At 28.4% G+C, this 20,698-nt stretch overlaps 1 protein-coding gene across 2 annotated transcripts in view; it reads right to left on the reverse strand.

The window, feature by feature from the left end:
* LOC136088967 (receptor-type tyrosine-protein phosphatase epsilon-like) overlaps positions 1–20,698 on the reverse strand; it is a 158,580-nt gene that overhangs the window by 104,496 nt on the left and 33,386 nt on the right. For both annotated transcript variants that reach the window (XR_010642672.1, XM_065814258.1), the window contains exon 4: positions 6,592–6,736. Coding sequence is in view for 1 of the 2 variants with exons in the window: in XM_065814258.1 (XP_065670330.1) it covers positions 6,592–6,736 (145 nt within the window). In the remaining variant the exon portion in view is untranslated. The remainder of the gene's footprint in view (positions 1–6,591; positions 6,737–20,698) is intronic.

The following is a 20,698-nucleotide window of genomic DNA, read 5'->3' on the forward strand; positions in this document are numbered from 1 at the left end:
ATCTACATTACTATGTGACATTTGTTTTATATTTTTTAAGTTCAGAAAATTAACTATAATGTAGAACAAAGATTGCTAGACCAGGGTTTACTTCTATAGACTATGATTAAATTGATTTACTAACTTAAAAACACGCTTCTTGAGTGGTTATTTATAAATGTGGTTATTTTTACATATTTACCTGCAAAGAAAATATATTTTTGAATATTAGTTTCTATGTTAATTTAAAAGGTATGGCAAAATAATTAACTATTTTTTAAAAATTAGCATTATTAAAAAATACTTTGATTTTGAAACTAAAAAAATGTTTTGTAAGTAGTCATTGATTAAAACAGTTTTTAAATTACAATTAATACACAAAAGGACATTCACTGAAAACTATAGCAAAGAATATCATATGTATTCTTTTATTAAATTTAACAAATGATGACTAATGAATTAAAAGAACTCTCTAAAAAAAATGAAAGAAGTTTCTACTTTAGGGTAGAATATGTGATATACCATTAGTAAGGTATAATTTTCTACTTTCTAAGGTAGAAAATTATACCTTCAAGGTAAAAAATTGCATGGCAAATTATTATTTGTAACACAACTCTCTACCTTAGAAGGTTAAAAATTAATCCTTATTAAGAGAATAACGCATATCCTACATAACTTTAAGGTAGAAATTTTATCCTTTTTTAAAGTGAAGATGAAACAGTAAACATAATAAATAACTGTTTCCGAAAATGAAAAATAGATTTTTTGACAAATTAACTTTTTGACTTTTAAGAAAAAAACTTATTGACTTAATATAATTAAATTATTAAAATTAATAAAAAAAATTAAAATTAAATTAATAAAATTGTGAGTCAACACCTTTTTTCTTTTATTTAAACACCTGGCTCTATAGTTTGTTAAAGTTTAATATGGAGTATTCTTCTGCAATTTGTTATGGAAATAAAGATATAAACTAAATAAAGAGCAAGACTTTTTTTATGAACAATTTTTTATAAAGATTTTAAAATCAACCTAGGCTTGAATTGAAACAGACTTGGTTTAATGGTACACTAATTGTAATTAATAATTTATTATAATAAATAATTAACATATTAATTAAAAAAAAAAAAATTAACAGAACCTTTAAAACAACTTTTTTAAACAAAGGTCATCAAACACAACCAAGGTCACCAAATACACCAAAGGTCACCAAATCAACTAAAGGTCACCAAATACACCAAGTACAACCTGCTAAAGTTATTATTGTTATTATTATTAATTTTTTAAATTAATATAACTAATATAATTATTTGGTGTTGATCAGGTCCTTTGATCAGGGGTCTGCATGAGTGACTCCCTCCTTATCAAGCAATTATTTATATTTATTCTTAATAATGATGTTATGATTTTATTATATATAATACTATAGATATTCTTCCTATTTTCATTTTAATTATTATCATTATTATTATTATATAATTGTTATTATTTGCAAGTTTATGTTGAGGAGAAGTGCAATTAATAGCAAAATACCCCAAAAAATAAGATTAATAGTGCAAAAAAAAATGTATGATATTTGTTTAAGACATGATAGGTATATCATTAAAAAAACGGAACTTTAGAGATTACTAGATAAAATCAAAACTTTATAGTTTTTAAAGTTTATAATTGTCAGGCTGACAATTATAATTTGTCAGCTGCTCCTCTAAACAACTTCTTACAAGAAGTTGTTTAGAAAACTTCTGTTATTCATTTAATTATTTATTAAATACAAAAATTGGTTTTATACTTGTTACAAGCCAGGGAACAACAATTAGTTTTTTACTAATGAGCCTTAATGTTTGTATCTTTATTTAATGACAAACATCTAATTTAAGAGATATATATCACATAAGGGAGTAAAAAACATTTTTTTAAAACATATATGATATATATCTCTTAAATTTCAAATAACTTTTATTTTAGTTAACAAGTTATTAGATATATCAAAATTGCTTATTAAATTTAATCAATTTTTATTTTTTTAAAACAATTTTTTACGTATTTGCAAAGTGCACACAAATTAATGATAATTAATATGCAATGACCTAACAATTGTAAATTGTTATCCATTGATAATGAATATATGAATATTTACAAATAAAAAACTTGAAAAGAATTAAAATAAAAGGAGCCAAAAATAAAATAAGACCTTTTTTAAAACGTTTTAAAATATAAATTTATTAAGTATTTGATGTATATATATAGAAATGGTAAGTTACTCATAATTATTAATTTCTATTTTCTATTTGCTTTGTGTTATTTCTATACATTAAATTGTTTATTTTTATACATACGCATACATGCATGTGTACACGTTTGTCTTTTCTAATGTAAGTGTACATGATATTTATATGTATTAACATATTTGCTTATGTTCACACCACGCGCATCCCTTACCACTCTCATGAGATCTCTAAGAATGTTGGAGCTGTATTAAAAACTGGGATAGGGATTGAGATTTTTGGCTTTTGTAGTGTAGTCCTGTTATATTGCAATATTGACTAGCATGACATAGTGTGCAGGTGGTGAGATCTGTTGCAAGGACACGCCCCTGACGAGTGGCGTTAGTGCAGGTCTCGGGCCCTCCAAAACATCATTGGTGATCGCAGTGCATTCCTGAGGAGGGGGATCACCATTATCCACTACTTAATTCTAATTGGTTACCATGGCACCAACATTTTTTTACCTCTTACACCCACGTATTATAGCGCTTTGTGAGCTTTATATTATGAATTTGTTACATTAACGACATTTATATACTTTTATCTCACACAGGTGATTATTAGTTTTCAGTTTGTTATCTTGAGTTTAGACCATATATAGTAGCACATTTACTAGCCTATTTTTTCTTTTTATATTGCTCGTACTTATATTTTTTATCATTTTACTTTATATTTTGTTATCTACTTATTTTATTGTTTTTGTATGGTGCGATAATTTTAGCCATGGTTGCCTTTAATGAACCAGCGGATCGATATTGACTTGTTTACTCATAGACCATTGTTTTATCATTTGTTTAGTATGACTAGAGCGTGAGTTATTGTTCACCTAATCCTTGAGTCCTAAAATTTTCTTCCTCCTACAAAATAGTCTTTACATTCATTTATGATTCTCACCCAATGACATCATCTACAATCTACTTCTATTTTCACATCTCCCAGATCTACGTGACTGGACGGCTCCGTTGGTCACTTTTTGCGACCATTGTGTCGCATAAACAAACAAATTAATGATAATTAATATGCAATGACCTAACAATTGTAAATTGTTATCCATTGATAATGAATATATGAATATTTACAAATAAAAAAATGTAAAAACTTGAAGAAATTAGAATAAAAGGAGTCAAAAATAAAATAAAAGTTGTTTTGAAATTTCCTTTTTAAACCTTTTAAAAATAATATCATATTAAGTATTTAATAATAAGCTAATCAAATTATTATATTATTGGCATTGTTAAACGCATAATAAAAAATGAAAATGGTAATAGATATAACAATTCTATATATTCTATAAGACTATATATATATATAAAAATAAAGAAACGTGACATTAGTTTTTCTGTCTTTTTTTTAACAAACAAAATAAAGTTGAGTATATTTAACTCTCTATAGCATTTGACTGCTATTATAATTTTGAAATAGTTTACAGCTCTTATGTTTTGTTGTAATTTTTGTTGTATTTTTTTAATAATACTTTTATAATCATTAATAAATTTCTAAGATAACAAGTTCATGTTTATTAATTAATTTATTTAATTTAATAACATTTTTATAAAATGCATTGACATATTAAATAATATTCAATAAAATATTTATTGCATAAAATAACGTATATGTAATGTAAACATAATGTATAATCTAACGCATAACCTAATATGTAACTCTTTAAATTTTCAAATAACTTAAATACAAAAACTTTTTTTTTCAATTAACTGACCATAAAAACCATAAAAACAAAAGTTTTATTTTATACATATACATAAAACATCTAAATTTGGTCTGTTAAAAACAAGCAAGGTTAAAGTTAGATTAAAACTTAACTATTACTATTTCATAAATGGGTTTTTTAACAAACCTCTGCTTTAGTGAGGGGAAAACCAGTTTCCGGTTTCTGGAAACCGTAAAACTTTTGGAAATCGAAAACCGAAAATGTTTTTTTCAAAACCGGTTTTTGGACATATATCTTTTGTACAAAATTTACTTGGTTATTTGGCAATTCTAAAACACTTTTTTTGATGTGTAGTTGCTTGAGAAAATAAATGAAAACATTCAACTTGCTTCCACTTGAACTTTAACAGTAAGTTACTACGATTTGTGATGTAAAAATGTGAAACAAATTTTCACAAAAACGAAAATGTCATTTTCTGAAGTCCACTAGGATAACACACCAGTTTGGAAGCACTTTTTGCACTCAAAAGAACTTGAATTGGCCAAGTGCAAGCTCTGCAACCAAGAAATTAAGTGCAAAGGAGAAACCGCCAGCTCCATAAGGAACCACCTGAGGAAAAAGCACAACATCACGTTTGCTGCTGTTGTTACTCCTGAGAGGAAACTCCAAGTCATCAAACCCATTGATTCATTTTTTAAGACAAAGGATCCTGTTGATGTTGTTTTGGCTGAGCTTATTTCATGTGATAGGCTGCCCTTTTGTGTTTTCTCAATTAGTCAACGTTTGAGAACAGCTCTAGAGACACAAGGATATAAATTGCCCAAATATGCTAAATCAATTAAGGCTCTGCTGATGAAACATTATGAAGATTTCAAGAAAACATATCAGCAGCAATTTGCAGAAAAGAAGCTTGTTGGTCACAAATTTAGTTTAACCCTTGATGAGTAACTTTATCCAGAAACAGAAGATATATGAACATAAATGTTCATATGGAAGGTTCATTATTGGAACCTTGGAATGATCAAGGTACATGGGTCTATGCCAGCAGAGAAATGTTGTGTAATTGTTAACAAGAAACAGAAAGAATTGGGGCTACCTTTTGCCTGTGATATTGTTGCAGTAACCAGAGGGAGCTGCTGTAATGAAAAAATTTGGTAGCTCAATTTTACCAGACCATCAGCTCTGCCTTGCACATGGAATCTACTTGGCTGTCTGCAATGTTCTATATAGGCAATCTAGGAAAGAAGATAATGACACACCTAAGCAAGTCACAAATCTAGAATAGGACCAAGAAGATGATGACAGCAATGAGGAAGGAGGATTACAAGTTTCAGCAAAAGCAGGTGCATCAGCTCTTCCGATGATTAGGGAGGATGTCACAGAACTCATCAACAAGGTCAGAAAATGTGTCAGATTGTTTCGAAAGTCTCCAGTTAAAAATGACATGATTCTGCAAAAGCATGTTCAGTCTGAGTTTGGAAAGGAGCTGCAGCAATCTTAGACTCTAAGACTTGTTGGAACAGCTTACTAGATATGATTTCAAGATTTGTTACCTTTAAGAAATGTATTCAAATGTCACTGATTGAGTTATCAAGCGATATAATGATTTCTGAGTCGAATTTACCAATTTACAAAATCTAGTAAATGCTTTAGAACCAATCAAAATTAGTGCTGAAGCACTTTGCAGAGACTTGAACTTGCTCTCTTCTAATGGCATTCTGAAGTTCATTTTCAAGCAGCTAAAAATTCAGGAAAACACCTTTAGTCAAGAGCTAGTTGACTCAATGACTAAAAGAGTCACTGAGAAGAGGAATGCTATATTAGTAAACTTAGTTAAATATCTCAATAATCCTGATGTCATCAACGGAGTAACTCATGACATTTTCGAAAATTCCATGCCAAAGAGAAATGCAATTGCTACTACTGCATCAAGTTTGTTTAATGGTTTGTTTGAGCAAAAGAGAAGTGAGTCTATAGATGAGGAAAATTTGTCAGATAATAAAACTAGCCAGGAACAATTACAACAATTTACTTCCTTGTCAGAAGAGCTCGAGTTCTCCATCAGAGAGACAGTCAAATGGGTTTCACCAAAGAAACAAAAAATAAAATCAACATTCAAACTAATGCTCAAAGAAATGGCAGTATTTGAGCTAACAAAAAAAACGAACAAGCAACTTAGATTTGTTGCACACGGCTTTGAAGTCAATCCAAGTGACAAGTGTGGAGACTCAAAGGTCATTTTCTGCAAGTGGTCTATTTGTTACTAAACTAAGGTCAAGTTTAAATGATGAAACAATTAATGCTTTATGTTTTTTACATGCCTATTGTCTTAAGAAACATAAAATTAACCATTAAAAAGACTTATTTGTTTGCTGCTCAATTGTATTCGATGTATGTATATGACATTGTTGCTATATATTTATGTTTTTGCTGCTGTTGTTCCCCTGAAATATATATATAATAAAAATAATACACTAGAAAACCGGAAAACCAGTTTTAAAACATTGAAAACTGCGGTTTATTCAAAAAACCGGTTTTAGAAAAAACTTAAATGATTTCTTTCCCTACTCTACTTGTTTACCATTAAAGATTTTTCAAAAAAAACCTTAAGTAAGTTTTAATTAAACCCTAATTGATAACATGACAACATGAAGTCAAAAAAAATATTTAAATACTCACTACTTAAACAACCAAATAATTCAATTCGAAGACATACGGAATTATATACAAGATCTTGAGGAAAGATTATTATACGCAGAGCATTAATAGGATTTAAAAACCACCTGTACACCATTTCATTTTTATTACTTACACCATCAAATACCTACAAAAAAAAAATGAAAATTTGATCTGATAAAATAAAAATTTGAAACCAGACACCTTGCAAACCAGTTTTTCTGGTGGACATACCATAAGGTATGTCCGCCAGAAAAACTGGTGGACATACTACAAGGTATCCCCCTCAAAATTTGAAGTTGGTTCTCGTTCAACAAAAAAAGCAATTATTATACTAAGTTTTACTAACAACAGTTAATTTTTTTTTTTATTACATTGAAATACATTTTTATTCACTCTCGAAAAAGACATATTTAGCAGAGCTTTAACCCTTTTTAAGAATGCAGCATTGTCCTCAATCATTTCGTCTACATAAAAGATGATTAAAATTGTATTGTACAGTTGAATTTGTCTCTTTCTTTTGATCATTTTATTTGCATCAAAGACAAAATTACATTCTGCATTACCATATGGGGAAAAATGCCAGAAGCTCCGAAAGGGAGTGGCCGAAAGGGACAGTTTTTTAAACATTTATAAGTTCTGAAAGTAATCAAACAACTTAAAATTATCAACTTTAATATTTTTATTAGCAAGATATTCAACATTAGTACCATGGACCAATGTTAAATATTTTGCATAAAATATAATAATATAGAAAAAAGTTAAAAAATGATATTTTTTAACTTTATTTAAGCTCAAGTTTAAATTCTTAGAAAGAAACATTCAATCAATATTTTCAAACTCGGTAAAAGAATTTGTCAATTTATTGATGAAAGCAGAACATGAATTTAACCTATCTGTCATAAATAAACCATACTATTGGTCTTTCCCATCTTCTATTAGATTTTCCATTGTTAAGTATGCGTAAATCTGTTTTTACAGTTTTTTTGGCCAAATTTTGTGCCATGCTTTTTAAGATTTTTTAAGAGTGGCATGGTATGAACATGCTTTGCTGTGTTAATTTTTAGAAATATGTTACACATGGATATTTTTTAAATACGATAACAGTTTAACTTTAATTTTTAGATTTGGTTTTTTTAAATTTTTACAATTTTTTACACATTTTTTTAAATCTTATTAATATCGAAATCTTTGTTATACTTACTGCATCATTTTAAAGAAATGCTTTTTTTTTACCATCTTTAAAAACCTTTTTACTTACTACTTGCTAAAAATTTCATTAAAAAAAAGCTTGCACAGATACGTTACTAACTCATCTAAATAAGTATTTGTTGAAAAAAAAAGTTTAAATATTTTAGAGGGTGTTGTAGACACCCTTCAAATGCTTTTTATGCAAATTTTAAATTTTTCCTTATTAAGAGCTTTTTTCAAGCTTTTTTTTTTTTTTAAGCATTCTTTTAATACTAAGTAGTATTAAAAGAATTGTCTTAATAAGGAAAAATTTAAATTTTCAATTGATAGTTGAAAATCTACACAAGATAAATATATTATCAAGACACTATATCTAGCTTAAACTCAACTAAGAATCACAAAGCAGGGTGTATTTTAAGTCAGAGTTAAAAGGAAGCAAAACATCTGCTAAGTTATACTCGATTACATGTTACCAGTAGCTAGGTGAACATGATTATCTTGATTTCAGAACTGACCTGTATGCTTTATTAAATATTCTTACATTGGTTAATTAATCGGTATTGGCATCAGTATCTGCCTTTTTTTGTCCATCCGTGGCGGCATCGACATATGCCAAAAATGTGCAATTGATAAATCACTAATATATATACGGATATAATTTCTTAAAGTGTTGGCATTTTGTTTTTTTGTTTATTACAGGAATTATAAGGAGTGAATAAATATGCAATTATAATTTTAATAGAAAATAATTATTAATTTATATCATAAAAAAATGAACGATAGAAATATTTCAAAAAGACATGCGAAATTTCTATAGTTCCATCAAAAGTAAACCTTTATATATTTTGTTTAAAATGAAAATTGTTTAAATACATTAATTTTTAATGTTTACTACCACCTTTTACACTAATTAATTAGAAGATTCGATTTTTCATACTTTTTATAAGATTTTCCAAACAAACCTCTGAAATACTGTTCCATGTTTGTTGGATAGAAGTTTAAAGTTCTTATATTGTATTATACTGTCAAGAATTTCCATATATAGTTCGTGCAATTATTCAGTCTAATTTTTCAATAGTGTTCAAGTCAGGTGAACGTGATGGTGAATGATGATGAATCCAAACATGTATATTATTTTCCTAGAACCAGTGTTTTACACTGGTTCTAGGAAAAATTAGAATTAAATTGGTTTTATGAATAAAAGTTTGGAAGCTTTTATTACTTTTCTTCAATTTTAAAGTCAAGTATCATCCTACTTCACATTTTTCAACATTGACCATTTTTTTCATCTTTATTACAAGAACATCTCTCTTAAGAACAAATGTCCTTTTATTATTGCAAGAAGCCAATAAAAAAAAGTCCCTTCTAATGTTAAGCTCTGTAAATTCTCTTTTTACAAAATCTTCTATCTTTTCTCAGATGTTAGCTTCTTGAGACTTTTGGTTAGTCTTCAACAATGTCATTAACTAAAAAAAGTCTAACATTTAATCTCTAATTCACGGGTCTGATCTTTTTACTTCTCCCCATAATAAAACAGAGTTATTTGCAAAGAAATCTTTCCCTAATTTGGTCTTGAATATAATGGCCATACTCTTCATGACAGTTAAACAGATTAACCCATTGTTAAACATCAAAATCACTCTGGCTTTCTATGCTAAATTTAATTCTCAATTAAACACTTCTACAGTTTGTGCTCGAGAATAGATTTTGATCATAGTCTTATAAAAGTGTTTTCCAGAACTCTCGTCAATTTTTGCTAAAATTTTAAAAAGTGCTAAATAAGTATATCCACTTTTTCAAAACTCTAGAAAACACTTTGACCCCTCCAACTATCCTATAATTAGTCTTCACTCTGTTATTAGTTTCTTTATATAAAGGTTTCGAGTTTAATAAATTATTACTTTCGAACTGCAGTAGTAAAGTTATTCTTGAAGGCCTACTCTCTTCTTTATTTCAAGTAACTTTAAGGCTACCACAAGGTTCTATCTTTGCTACTGTATTGTTTCTTACCTTCAATAATGATCTTCATGAAATCTAAAGTGGTTCTAATTGCTGACGACTCAACTTAACACTCTTGTCTTTACTAAAAATCTTCACTTTTCAATTGATTAGAACATGCAGCCGATTTTAAATCTGATCTCTCTTCTGTAACAGCCTAAGGCTTGCAGTGGCTTATGGGTTCAAATTCTGGATTTGAAATCCACAATTTTTGTTAGACAACAAAACTCATTAAAAACTGTAAAAAAATATTGAAATATTTTTGCAATTCCTATATTGACAAATAACAACCCTCTTACTCTCAGACAAAGTCTAAAAGCAAATTGTAAATGTAATTAGACCTACATTATCTGACAAGCTTGAGCCACTATCTTATTGTTGTAAGGTTGCATTTCTTTCTATTACAATAAACCAAAATTCATTGTTGCTTGGCTTCTTATTCAATAAGTTGAAACCTTTTACTCTATCTGTCCCTTCATGCTAAAAAAACTTTTATTAATCCAGTTTCGCTTTTCGTACAACTCACACCTTTTTAAGTCTTTGTTTAAACATTTCCTAGTATTTTAAATTATTAATCATTTTAAAGTAACTCATAACTTAATAGTGGTTGCTTGTAATCTTGTTGGAAATAAATTAGAGTTTAAAAATTTATAAATGTATGCCAGTATTTAATAAATAGTAAATGTAAGCATAAAATTATAATATATTAAGTATTATGAATTTTTTCTAGCCTTGACTATTAACCCTTTCCTAAATCTTATAATTTTGCCGGGGCTGGGGCCACGTTTGCAAAAAGTCTCATTTTAAGCTGGGGCCAGGGCCATGGACCCGGTCACTTACTAATAGCAATACTATTTTTTTCTTTCAAACTATGCAAATAATACTTAAAACCATCAGGCGCATCTAATTTAAACTTTTTTTCATCGGAAAAAATAACATTTTTCCATTCTGCATCCAATGTTATGTGGTCCATGGCAAACTTAAGTCTTGCACTTTTGGTTTTGTAATCATTTTTCTCCACTAGAATCGTACTGATTTTGACAAAATTTGTTGATGGATGGGGCCAAAACATAAAATTGACTTTTGGTTATTTTTTTATTTCCACCCTTAGGTTGCTTTTTGTGGTAATTTTCATCTAAGTTTACAAAATTATTTAATGCATGATGAGACATTTTGACATTTTTCTTTAGTAATTTTTTTATTAATTTATCGATTGGACAATCTAATATTTTAATAATATTTTTATATTTTTAATAATTTTTGCTTTTTTTTCTCGTTCAACACCCTTTTGCGTGGCATTGTAAGAATTAAATAACAAATATTATTTCATAATACTCAAAACTTCAATATAGTACAAACAAACCAAATCTTACTCAAACTTCAATCAACTCCTTTTAAGTGCTTAAAACAAACTGATAAAACTATAGAAATTTTATATAACTATAACTAGAACTAGAACTATAGAAATTGTATATAACTATAACTAGAACTAGAAATTTTATATAACTAGAACTAGAACTAGAACTATAGAAATTGTATATATGTATAGATTTTAAAAGCATTCTAGAAAATTTTTTAACTGTTTCAAAATTTTTTAACTGTTTCAAAAACATATAAAAATGGTGTCACACAATGAGTTTTAAAATTAAAAAAAAAAAGATATCTTTATTATAAAAAAAAAATTAAAAACTTCATCCATAAAGCAAAAAAAAGGTTTTTAATGTTTTTTTAATATAAAATCATTTATTTCTAATTAATTCTAGATGTTTAAAAAATTAGCACCAATATAACTTTTGAATATTTTTACAAAAAATTAGTTTTTTATTGATTGTTTTTCAGTTATTGCATAAACCATAAATTCTTGCACTGTTTTTACTGCACATTCTGCACAAATATTGGTCTTGCAGTGTTTATAACAGTTTCTTAATTACACCATTATCTTAATAAAGATTTTTTCGCTTTTGTATACGGGTTAACTGCAGCTAATAAAACTTCATAGTTTGTTTATTATAATAGTGATTGGAAAACCATATATTTATCCATTCACCAGTATTAAAATTGCATGCTGAATGCAGTTGCTGCCAATGTTCTGGAAATAAAATAAATGCCAGTAATGCTATAATTCCTCTTGAATTTCATCTAGCAATAATACTTGGAAGAAACTTTAAATTAATTTTGGCAAAAATTTTTTTTTCCATATAATATCTGTAAAGATGCCCAAGCTCACACAAAAACTTTATGCAATCTCGCCATACCACTCCTTGTATGCTGATGATTGACATTGACTTTTTGAAATTTTTAACCAAGATAATTTTGTATAAGTTCATCAACAAAAAAATGATTTATATTTGGTGACAATGTTTTGCCTCCAAAAATTTCATCCACGACATTTATAACATCCACGGCTTTAATAACAATTCTAACTCATGATCCTGGCAACCAATATATTGTGGAATATCAAAATTTCTGGCAATAAACTCTTTTTTTAAATATGCTACAATAACACCTTTTGCACCAGTGTTTGTGTTTGTTGTGTTACAAATAATCCCTTTTATTACCTCAAATATATCAAATTCATTTAATAATATAATCAATGCATAGCAACTTTATTTCCTTTTTATTATAACTTTATTTTTTTTATAACTTTATTTTCCTGATCATTTTCTTTTAAAACTACAACTTGCATTTCTTTTTGTAAATACTTGACTGCATTGGAGTTGAAATATTAATACCTTCTTCTGATAATTGATGATATTGTCAAAGCTAAGTACCAACCATTTTTTGCTCTGGTGTGTACTTAGCTTTACACTTTTTACTAAAGAAACAGCTGAAGCAGTGGAAGCATTTCTTTTTCATTTAAGTCAACTGAGATTGGTAGTAGATGGGGCAAAACCATCTTCAGTTTTTCTTTCACTGTTACTAGAGTCAAAGTCAGTGATTTCTATTTGTTGCATGATTTTGCTGACAACAGCTACTTTATTTTTGATACATTTAGATGGATGAGATGGAACAATTTTTGAAGTAACATATCCTACTTTTCCATTACTTTCAACTTGCACTTTGTAAAAAATTTTTTCTTTAGTACTCAGCCATACACCTTTTTTATTTGCAATATCAAATAATATTTCATTAGAATAGCTGATACTGATTATCTGTGCCTTCTGATCTGTGGTATTTAATCACCAAATTTTCAACTTTTCTTGAAACTGATTTTTCTGTTATCGCTGATACTTTGATTTTTCTGTTATTGCTGAAAAATTCAGTTTGGTCTATAATGAAATCAATTCACAGGTAATAACTTTGCATTTTCCAAAAACAGGTTCCTCTAAAGAGGTCAAGCAAAAGAACCTCCCTAAAACAGCTTGTGCATTTAGAATTAGCTTGTCAAGTGGTATTTCAATGTGATTGATTTCTGTTTCTTTTTGCATTTACATTCTCAAAATGAATTATATTGCTTTCTCAAGTTTTCTTGTTTTTGTTTATGATATCACTGCTTATTTTATACATCCCAAACTAAAAAGATTTAAATAATGAAATATTATTTACAATTTTAAACATTACATTAAAAAAATATAATAACACATTAAAAATAACTTTAACAAGGTTTTGTATTACAAAAGAAAAACTGAAAAATACTAAATTAAGTGAAACGAAAAGTAAAATAGCTATTTTTAAGCGGAGAAACAAGTTATGCGCAGTACTACCAGGGACTGGTAGTACTGCGCATAACTTGTTTCTCCGCGCAGCAGCCTTGTTCGTCAAGGTTCGTGTTTCGGAGTTATATTTATATATATATATATATACGTATATTTATACATATACATATATATATATATATATATATATATATATATATATATATATATATATATATATATATATATATATATATATATATATATATATATATATATATATATATATATATATATATATATATATATATATATATATACATATATATAAATTAGTAAAAAACACTTATCTAACTTTTATCTTCTACTTTAAGTTTCACCATTGCTGGATCATCAGGAAGAACTCTTCCTGATAATCCAGCAATGGTGAAACTTAAAGTAGAAGATAAAAGTTAGATAAGTGTTTTTTACTAATTTATTATTGCTCTGTTCTTTAAGAACATTGAGCACTCTATTTGTAAAATACACTAACATAATTTACATATACATATATATACATATATTTATATATATAATTAATTTTTACCATATTTACTTCCAACAAGGCAAAAAGAGAAAAGATAAAGTTTAAGATGCAAGATAACGATTAAAAGATTACTTTAAGAAAAAAGGATACAATTACAAATAATTGATGTTTGAGGAAAAAAACTAGACAATAAAGAGTTTTTGCACAAGACACAAGAAAAAGTCAAAAGAAAGGATGAGACTTAAATAAATGATGAGTAATACAAGTATGAACTTTAACAGTGCCCATTATAGTAATTATAGAAAAGAGAAAGAGAAGCAACATTACAATGATGTGACAATGTTCAAAGGTTGGCTGCAAGAGCAGGTCCTACTATGTTTACAATGCATTTTTGCATCTTATCTAAAAGAGAAAGGGCATTATTCAAAGATCCACTCTAGACATGGCAACAGTATTCTATACAAGGATGGATTTGGGATTAATAGAGATAAAGAATAGAATCCTGAGTAAAAAAGTGGTGAGCATGATAAAGAGATGCAACCTTAGAAGATGCTAATTTTGCAATTAATTTGATATATGGTTTCCAAGAGAGATTGGAAGTAAGAGTTTATCCTAAAAGGTGAAGGGTAGATAACTCATCAAGTCATTACCATTCGTAAATATAGGAAGATCTAGATTATTGCGATAATAATTAACTGAAAAAAATTGAGTTTTACCTGAGTTAAAGTTCAGCAGCCACTGAAAGCCCTATGATGTAGAAGAAGTGAGATCCTTTTCAAAACAAGAATAAATGGTAGTATCATCAGCAAACAATGCACCTTAGATGTGAGAATTTCTGGGAGATCATTAATGCAAATTCAAAAAAGTAAAGAGCCAAGGAAAAAACATTAAGAAACACTTGAAAACATAGATTATAAAGAAGAGTGCCAGCAAGGACAACTTTTATAGTATTATTGGTAAGGAAGGATTCAATAATCTTAAAGATGTTACCTGATATGCCACAAGAAGAAAGCTTATGGAGAAGACCAGCATGCCAAACTTTATCAAAAGCTTTAGAAATAACAAGAGTGATAGTCATAACTTCTTCACGTCTATCTAATGCACGATAAAACCTATCAGTATTACTGTTAACAAATCAGCAGTGGAACGAGAAGATCAAAATCCATATTGATGATCAGAAATTAAGTTATTAGGTTATAATTAAAGATTCAAAAACCTTGTTTATGATAGTAAGAAGTAAATGGAACGGAAGTTAGACAAGTCAGATCATTCTCCAGAATTTTTGAAACTAGGGATAGCAGATGCCACTTTCCAGCAGTTTGGAAAACAAGACTCTAATAAGCACTTGTTAAAAAGTTTTGAAAGTATTGACAACAGCTCCAGAGAATACATCTGCAAGACTATAACAGGTATTTTGCCTAAACCACAAGCTGTAGAAGAGTCTAAGCAGGAAATCACTCAAGAAATAAAACCTGGAGTGATAGGAATGTCAAGCAATAGATCAACCTGTTTTTCGGCCATATCAGGTAGGATGTGATTAGTAGAATCATGACATGAGATTGATGAAAAGTTCTTAGCAAACAATTCAGCTTTTAGTTCAGTCATTTTATGTTATTACCCGGAAAAAATCTTAAATAAGCTGAAATTTTTCACTCTTGTAATATCATATAGTAACACCAAAAAAAAAACCTTTTGGGTTTTTTTTTGGTGTTACTATATGATATTACAAGAGTGGTCTTTTAGCCTTTTGGGAAAAGTTAATGAATAAATAAATAAATAGCCTTTGGGGAAAATGAGTTAATGTCATTTTTCTATAATGTATAAATAAATTTCACTCTATGTTTTAACGTCAGAAAATAAGTTTATACAAATATCGCATTAGTTACAATTTTGATTATAAATTTTGACTAATTTAAAATAGTGCAATATCAATTCAAAATAAAAATTACAATTACAAAATATCAAAATGTAAAATAAAAATTACTACTAAAATATCATTCCTAACTCATAGAAAGGAGGTATAAGTTGTGGAATAAATGTTCAGAAAAGCACCAATTTGAGTAAAACACTCTAATCTAAAAGTGATTTGAATATTTTCAAAAGTTTGAGTTCATTTATTTATTTTTTTTAAAGTAAAAAATTATAATAATAAAAAACAACTCTATGTTTACGGAATAAAAGCAAGTTAAAACCAAGAAATAGGTAACATGTAAAATAGGAAACAATGAAGACAAAAAAGAATGCATTATCTGTAAAGAAACAGTTTTAAAATCCAATGACTTTTGGTATGAAGGGATTGAGAAGACTTAAAAGTCTTTGTTAAGTAAGGGATTTTGAAGAAATAAATGAAGAAATTAATTCAAAGATCAAAGAGAAGAAAACATACTCGTCCATAAGAAATGTTATTGAACATTTACAGACAAAAGAAAATTAACATTAAATCCGAATGAGACATTGAGATCATTAGGGGACACTTTTGACTAGAAAAACCAGTGTTTCAACTGTGGCCAATGGATTTGTGAAACTGTAAATATAATGGATTTACGCCACCCTGAACGTAAATCTAGTGTCAATTGTTACTACATTGGAACTACGGTACTGCGTACAACAATTGTTACTATATTGGAACTACGGTAAGGAACTTTTTTTGGATTTTAATTTCAATTGGAACTGCGGTAGTGGTGTAGTGGTAAAGCGCTTGCTTCATAAGTGAGAGGTTCCCAGTTCGATCCCCACCACATTTCTGGTAGTACCGCGCTCAACTTGTTTCTCCGTGCAGCGGCATTGTTCGTCAAGATTCGTATTTCGGAGTTATAGAGTTGAGAGAGGGTTATAAATATGTGGCTCAAAGAACTGATGAAATTAAAGATAACTTAAAGAAACACCTTCATTCGCACAACGAACTTGTTGCAGAAGAAGGAATATACCATTCTTAATTTCTTTCTGGCATTCTTCTTTATAAGAAAAGATGTAATACATCTTTCCTTATAAAGTCTATGTTTGAAAAAATATGTCAATGAGGACGATGGTGACAGTGAGTTGATCGAGTAGTTAAAAAAATATGATACAACAAACTATTCACCAAAACATTAAAAAAAATTTGTTCAAGAAGCACTACGGAAATGCAATAATTTTTCTGGAATGGCTGGTCAATCAAATATTATAAGAAATTTCCTCAATATCAACTATCAAATATCTAGTTATCAATATCAATCTATCAAATATCTAGTTAATGATAGTGATGCATAAAATACATAAGTTGTGTCTTAAATGGTTACTTTGTCACGAAAAGAAAAGAAAGCTTCAACTCGCATCTAGTTAGTTGGGGTTTGAAGCATTACACTTTTATGTACGAGTGTATTGGTGAATTAGAGTTTTCCCAAAATCTTTATATTTTTCTCTTTGGTTATGTATTCTTTGCATCACTATTATTAACTAGATATTAAGTTGTTTAAAAAATAAAAAACTTTATGTTTAGTTATTATGTTTACTTAGAGAAAAATAATAGAAATAAATTTGTAAATAAAATACCTCAATTTACATTTTTAATGGCATTTTTACATTTTTAGTGGTTACTTATTTCTATTATAAGTGATATAAATAAAATCTAAAATCATATATTTTCTATTTACAAAAACTTTAATGATTAACATTTAATAATGAAAGTAAGAGGTTTAAGTTAATAGTTAAAATTTACTTTTAAAGAATAAATGAATTTAAATCGTATAAAATTGTTTTTGTCGCTCATTTACTTTAAACTATTTACGCAAAGTCATTAAAAGTTAATAACTTTTTATGCTAAAATTAAAATTAAAAGGAACAAATTAATTCAATTTTTGTAAACTTGTTTTGTTGCTCTCTCATTTTGAGTTTTATTCATGTCAATGAATAAAAGTAACTGTGGTAATAGTGGACTTGTTAGACATTTAGAAAATCCATACAAGGTTATGATAAAACTACTGAAAGCTCAATTTTTTTGATACCTAAAAAAAAATTTTTTCGAAGATTGCAAAAGATTTATATATTGGACTTATTTTGGAACAATTAATCTCAGTCAAAAAATGCCAAACCAATAGCTCAAACAATATGGGGTTGCTCGAGAATTTAAAGGTTAACTACCAAAGAAGAGTAAAAATGAGGATTTTATGAATATTTAGCTCACACTGTTGTTACTTCACATGTTAACAATCATATTCACAATAATTTGAAGTTTTTTAAAATTTTATATTTATATTTATATTTTTTCAAACATAGACAATATAATATATTTTTTGAGTGAAGCAATGAAAAACAGCAAGCAGAGTAAAGAATTAATTTGGCTGCAAAAATAATCAAAGCTGAAATTTGTGAAATTCAGAAACTAAGCAATTTCTACCCAACTACTGAAGACATAAGAAACTTCGATTGACAGAAACAGTGGATACGTGAATCCCTTCAGATGTTATTATAAGCTTACTTATTCCAAACACAATTAAGCAAGTTTTGATTGGTCAATGTGTAACGTATGCTGCGAGAAGCAAGTTTCTGATGCGTCCTATACACTTTGGCATTGGAGTACAGCTTAATGAGTAATTCGGATCCAAATGGTTAGTGAATCATCTTGCAAAGCTTGTGTTTTGCGTATAGTTTTGCAAGATGATTTTATCCAGGTGAGGTTCTGCACTACAAGCAATCAGCTGTAAACCACCGCAATGAAGAAGACGATCAACCAACGTTTTGTCAGTGGGCAGCAGACAAGGGAGATCAAAATCTCATAACTGGGAAAGCAACTTTCCCCAGGATAGGCAGAGTATCCATGTCAGACAAACTACTATGCCTTGCAACACAAAATGTTGCTTGAATTAAAGGTTACCTGAAAAATACCTTATTCACAAATGACCACAACATCCCAACCCACCAATACAACAGTACGTATATAAAAGGTCTTGCACAAACTACTTTGAGCCCAATTTAGGAATTTAATAGTAATATTCTTTAAAGATTTTTCAAGATATTTCCAAACCAACACCAAACGGATCCGGTCCGGATTTGTGCAAGATCTAACCCAAAGAAATGCAGCTTTTCTAAAGTTAACAATATCATTCCTTCCAATAATGGATTTGAATCTGAATGATGAACATTGCATCTTCTTTGCATTGACATTTATCATCAACCAAGCCAAAACCATGAATATTAAAGTGCTCTGTATCACATTTGACCAACCCTTATGGCTAAAAGCAGTAGGAATCATAGAGGAGTTAAAGTTGCCAGCTGTAGCCAGACTTGAAGGTTTTCACATAAAAATGAGCTTTCTGGGTAATATTGGGAAACTTATGAAAGGGTCTGGTTTAGAAAAACGTTTTGCTCAAGTACACACAGAAAGCAGTGTAGACCATATAATATATAAAAAGCTGTGTCAAGAGCTTTGCAAGCTAAGCTATTAACAAACTCATGCTTGACATATATACTTTTTGAAGAAATTGAATTCAGAGTTCAAGGTACAGATAAATCACTAATCAAAGAAGAGAAGGATGATGGTTATGAAATTGAATCAACTAAAAATGCTAAACATGTGAGAAGATATGTCAAAAAACATGTCCTGATATCGAAATTTAAGAAAAAAATGTTGTTCAGGTTTCTAAATAAAATATTTATGGCAAACAAAACAAACAAAAGCCAATTTATCAAGATACTTTCGCACTGTTTAAAAAATGACAGGAACACTGTTCTCATTCGCCCAGGCAATGCTAATACAATCATTTGATCAACAACATTAGAATTTGCTTCATTAAACTCTAAAAAACAAATTATTGTGGTTGCTAATGACACAGATTTTGTTATACTTGTTCACCATTCGCAAAAAGAGATGGGTAATATTATTTTCTATGAACATTGTCTGCATAAAAGATGAAGCATGAATGTATTAAGTCCAACTGTGAACAATATAAAGAAAGACTTTCTGTTTGTCCATGCTATGAGTGGATGTGATACAAAATACTTTTTTAACCTGTATTTAATTGTATATTTTATATTAAAACTGAAAAATTATAAATTTTTTTAAATACAAAAAATATCTTGAAACGGCATGCAAGGGATTAATTGAGCCAGCTAAGTTGCCACCATTGAAGCAAACAGCTTATTACCATGGATTAGAGTGCATCTACAGGTAAGCTATAATATTAATTCAACTTGCTCTGGATTCACATATCCACTTCAATTAGGAGTTTCTATTGTTATTTTAGGTTGTTGTTTGGAAAATACTAGAATTATTCCAGCTTATGCCAGAGGATAGGGGATGGCAGTCAAAGGAAGGTACATTATCACAGATTTGGATATTGCATATGACAACTTGCTTCATATCATTAGATGTAAATGCAAAGATAATTCTTAAAATCAGTGCACAAAAACGGACTTTAATTTTCAGAAGCATGTGGGGAATATCAAGGACAAATGTGTGCGAACCCATATAACGTAAGTATTACAGTAATGTAACAAAAATGTACTACAGTACCATATCAATATAATACAAATATGTCAAAGAAGGCGTTTAATTAATTTATTACCAATTCTTTACCCATCATATTTTAGGAACTAGTGACAGTCGAGCGAGGACTAAGGAAAATGTGACGAAAGCGACAATGAAGAAGTATTTAAACAAAATATTTTTTACATTTATAACTTTTAATTTTTAATAATTTTTCAAAAATTAAAATCAAAATAATTTTTAATTGTGATATAAGTAAAAATCTGTTTTCTGACATTAAAACATAAAATTCAGCAT

Source organism: Hydra vulgaris, chromosome 12, assembly GCF_038396675.1.
Source record: "Hydra vulgaris chromosome 12, alternate assembly HydraT2T_AEP".
Classification (NCBI taxonomy): domain Eukaryota; kingdom Metazoa; phylum Cnidaria; class Hydrozoa; order Anthoathecata; family Hydridae; genus Hydra; species Hydra vulgaris.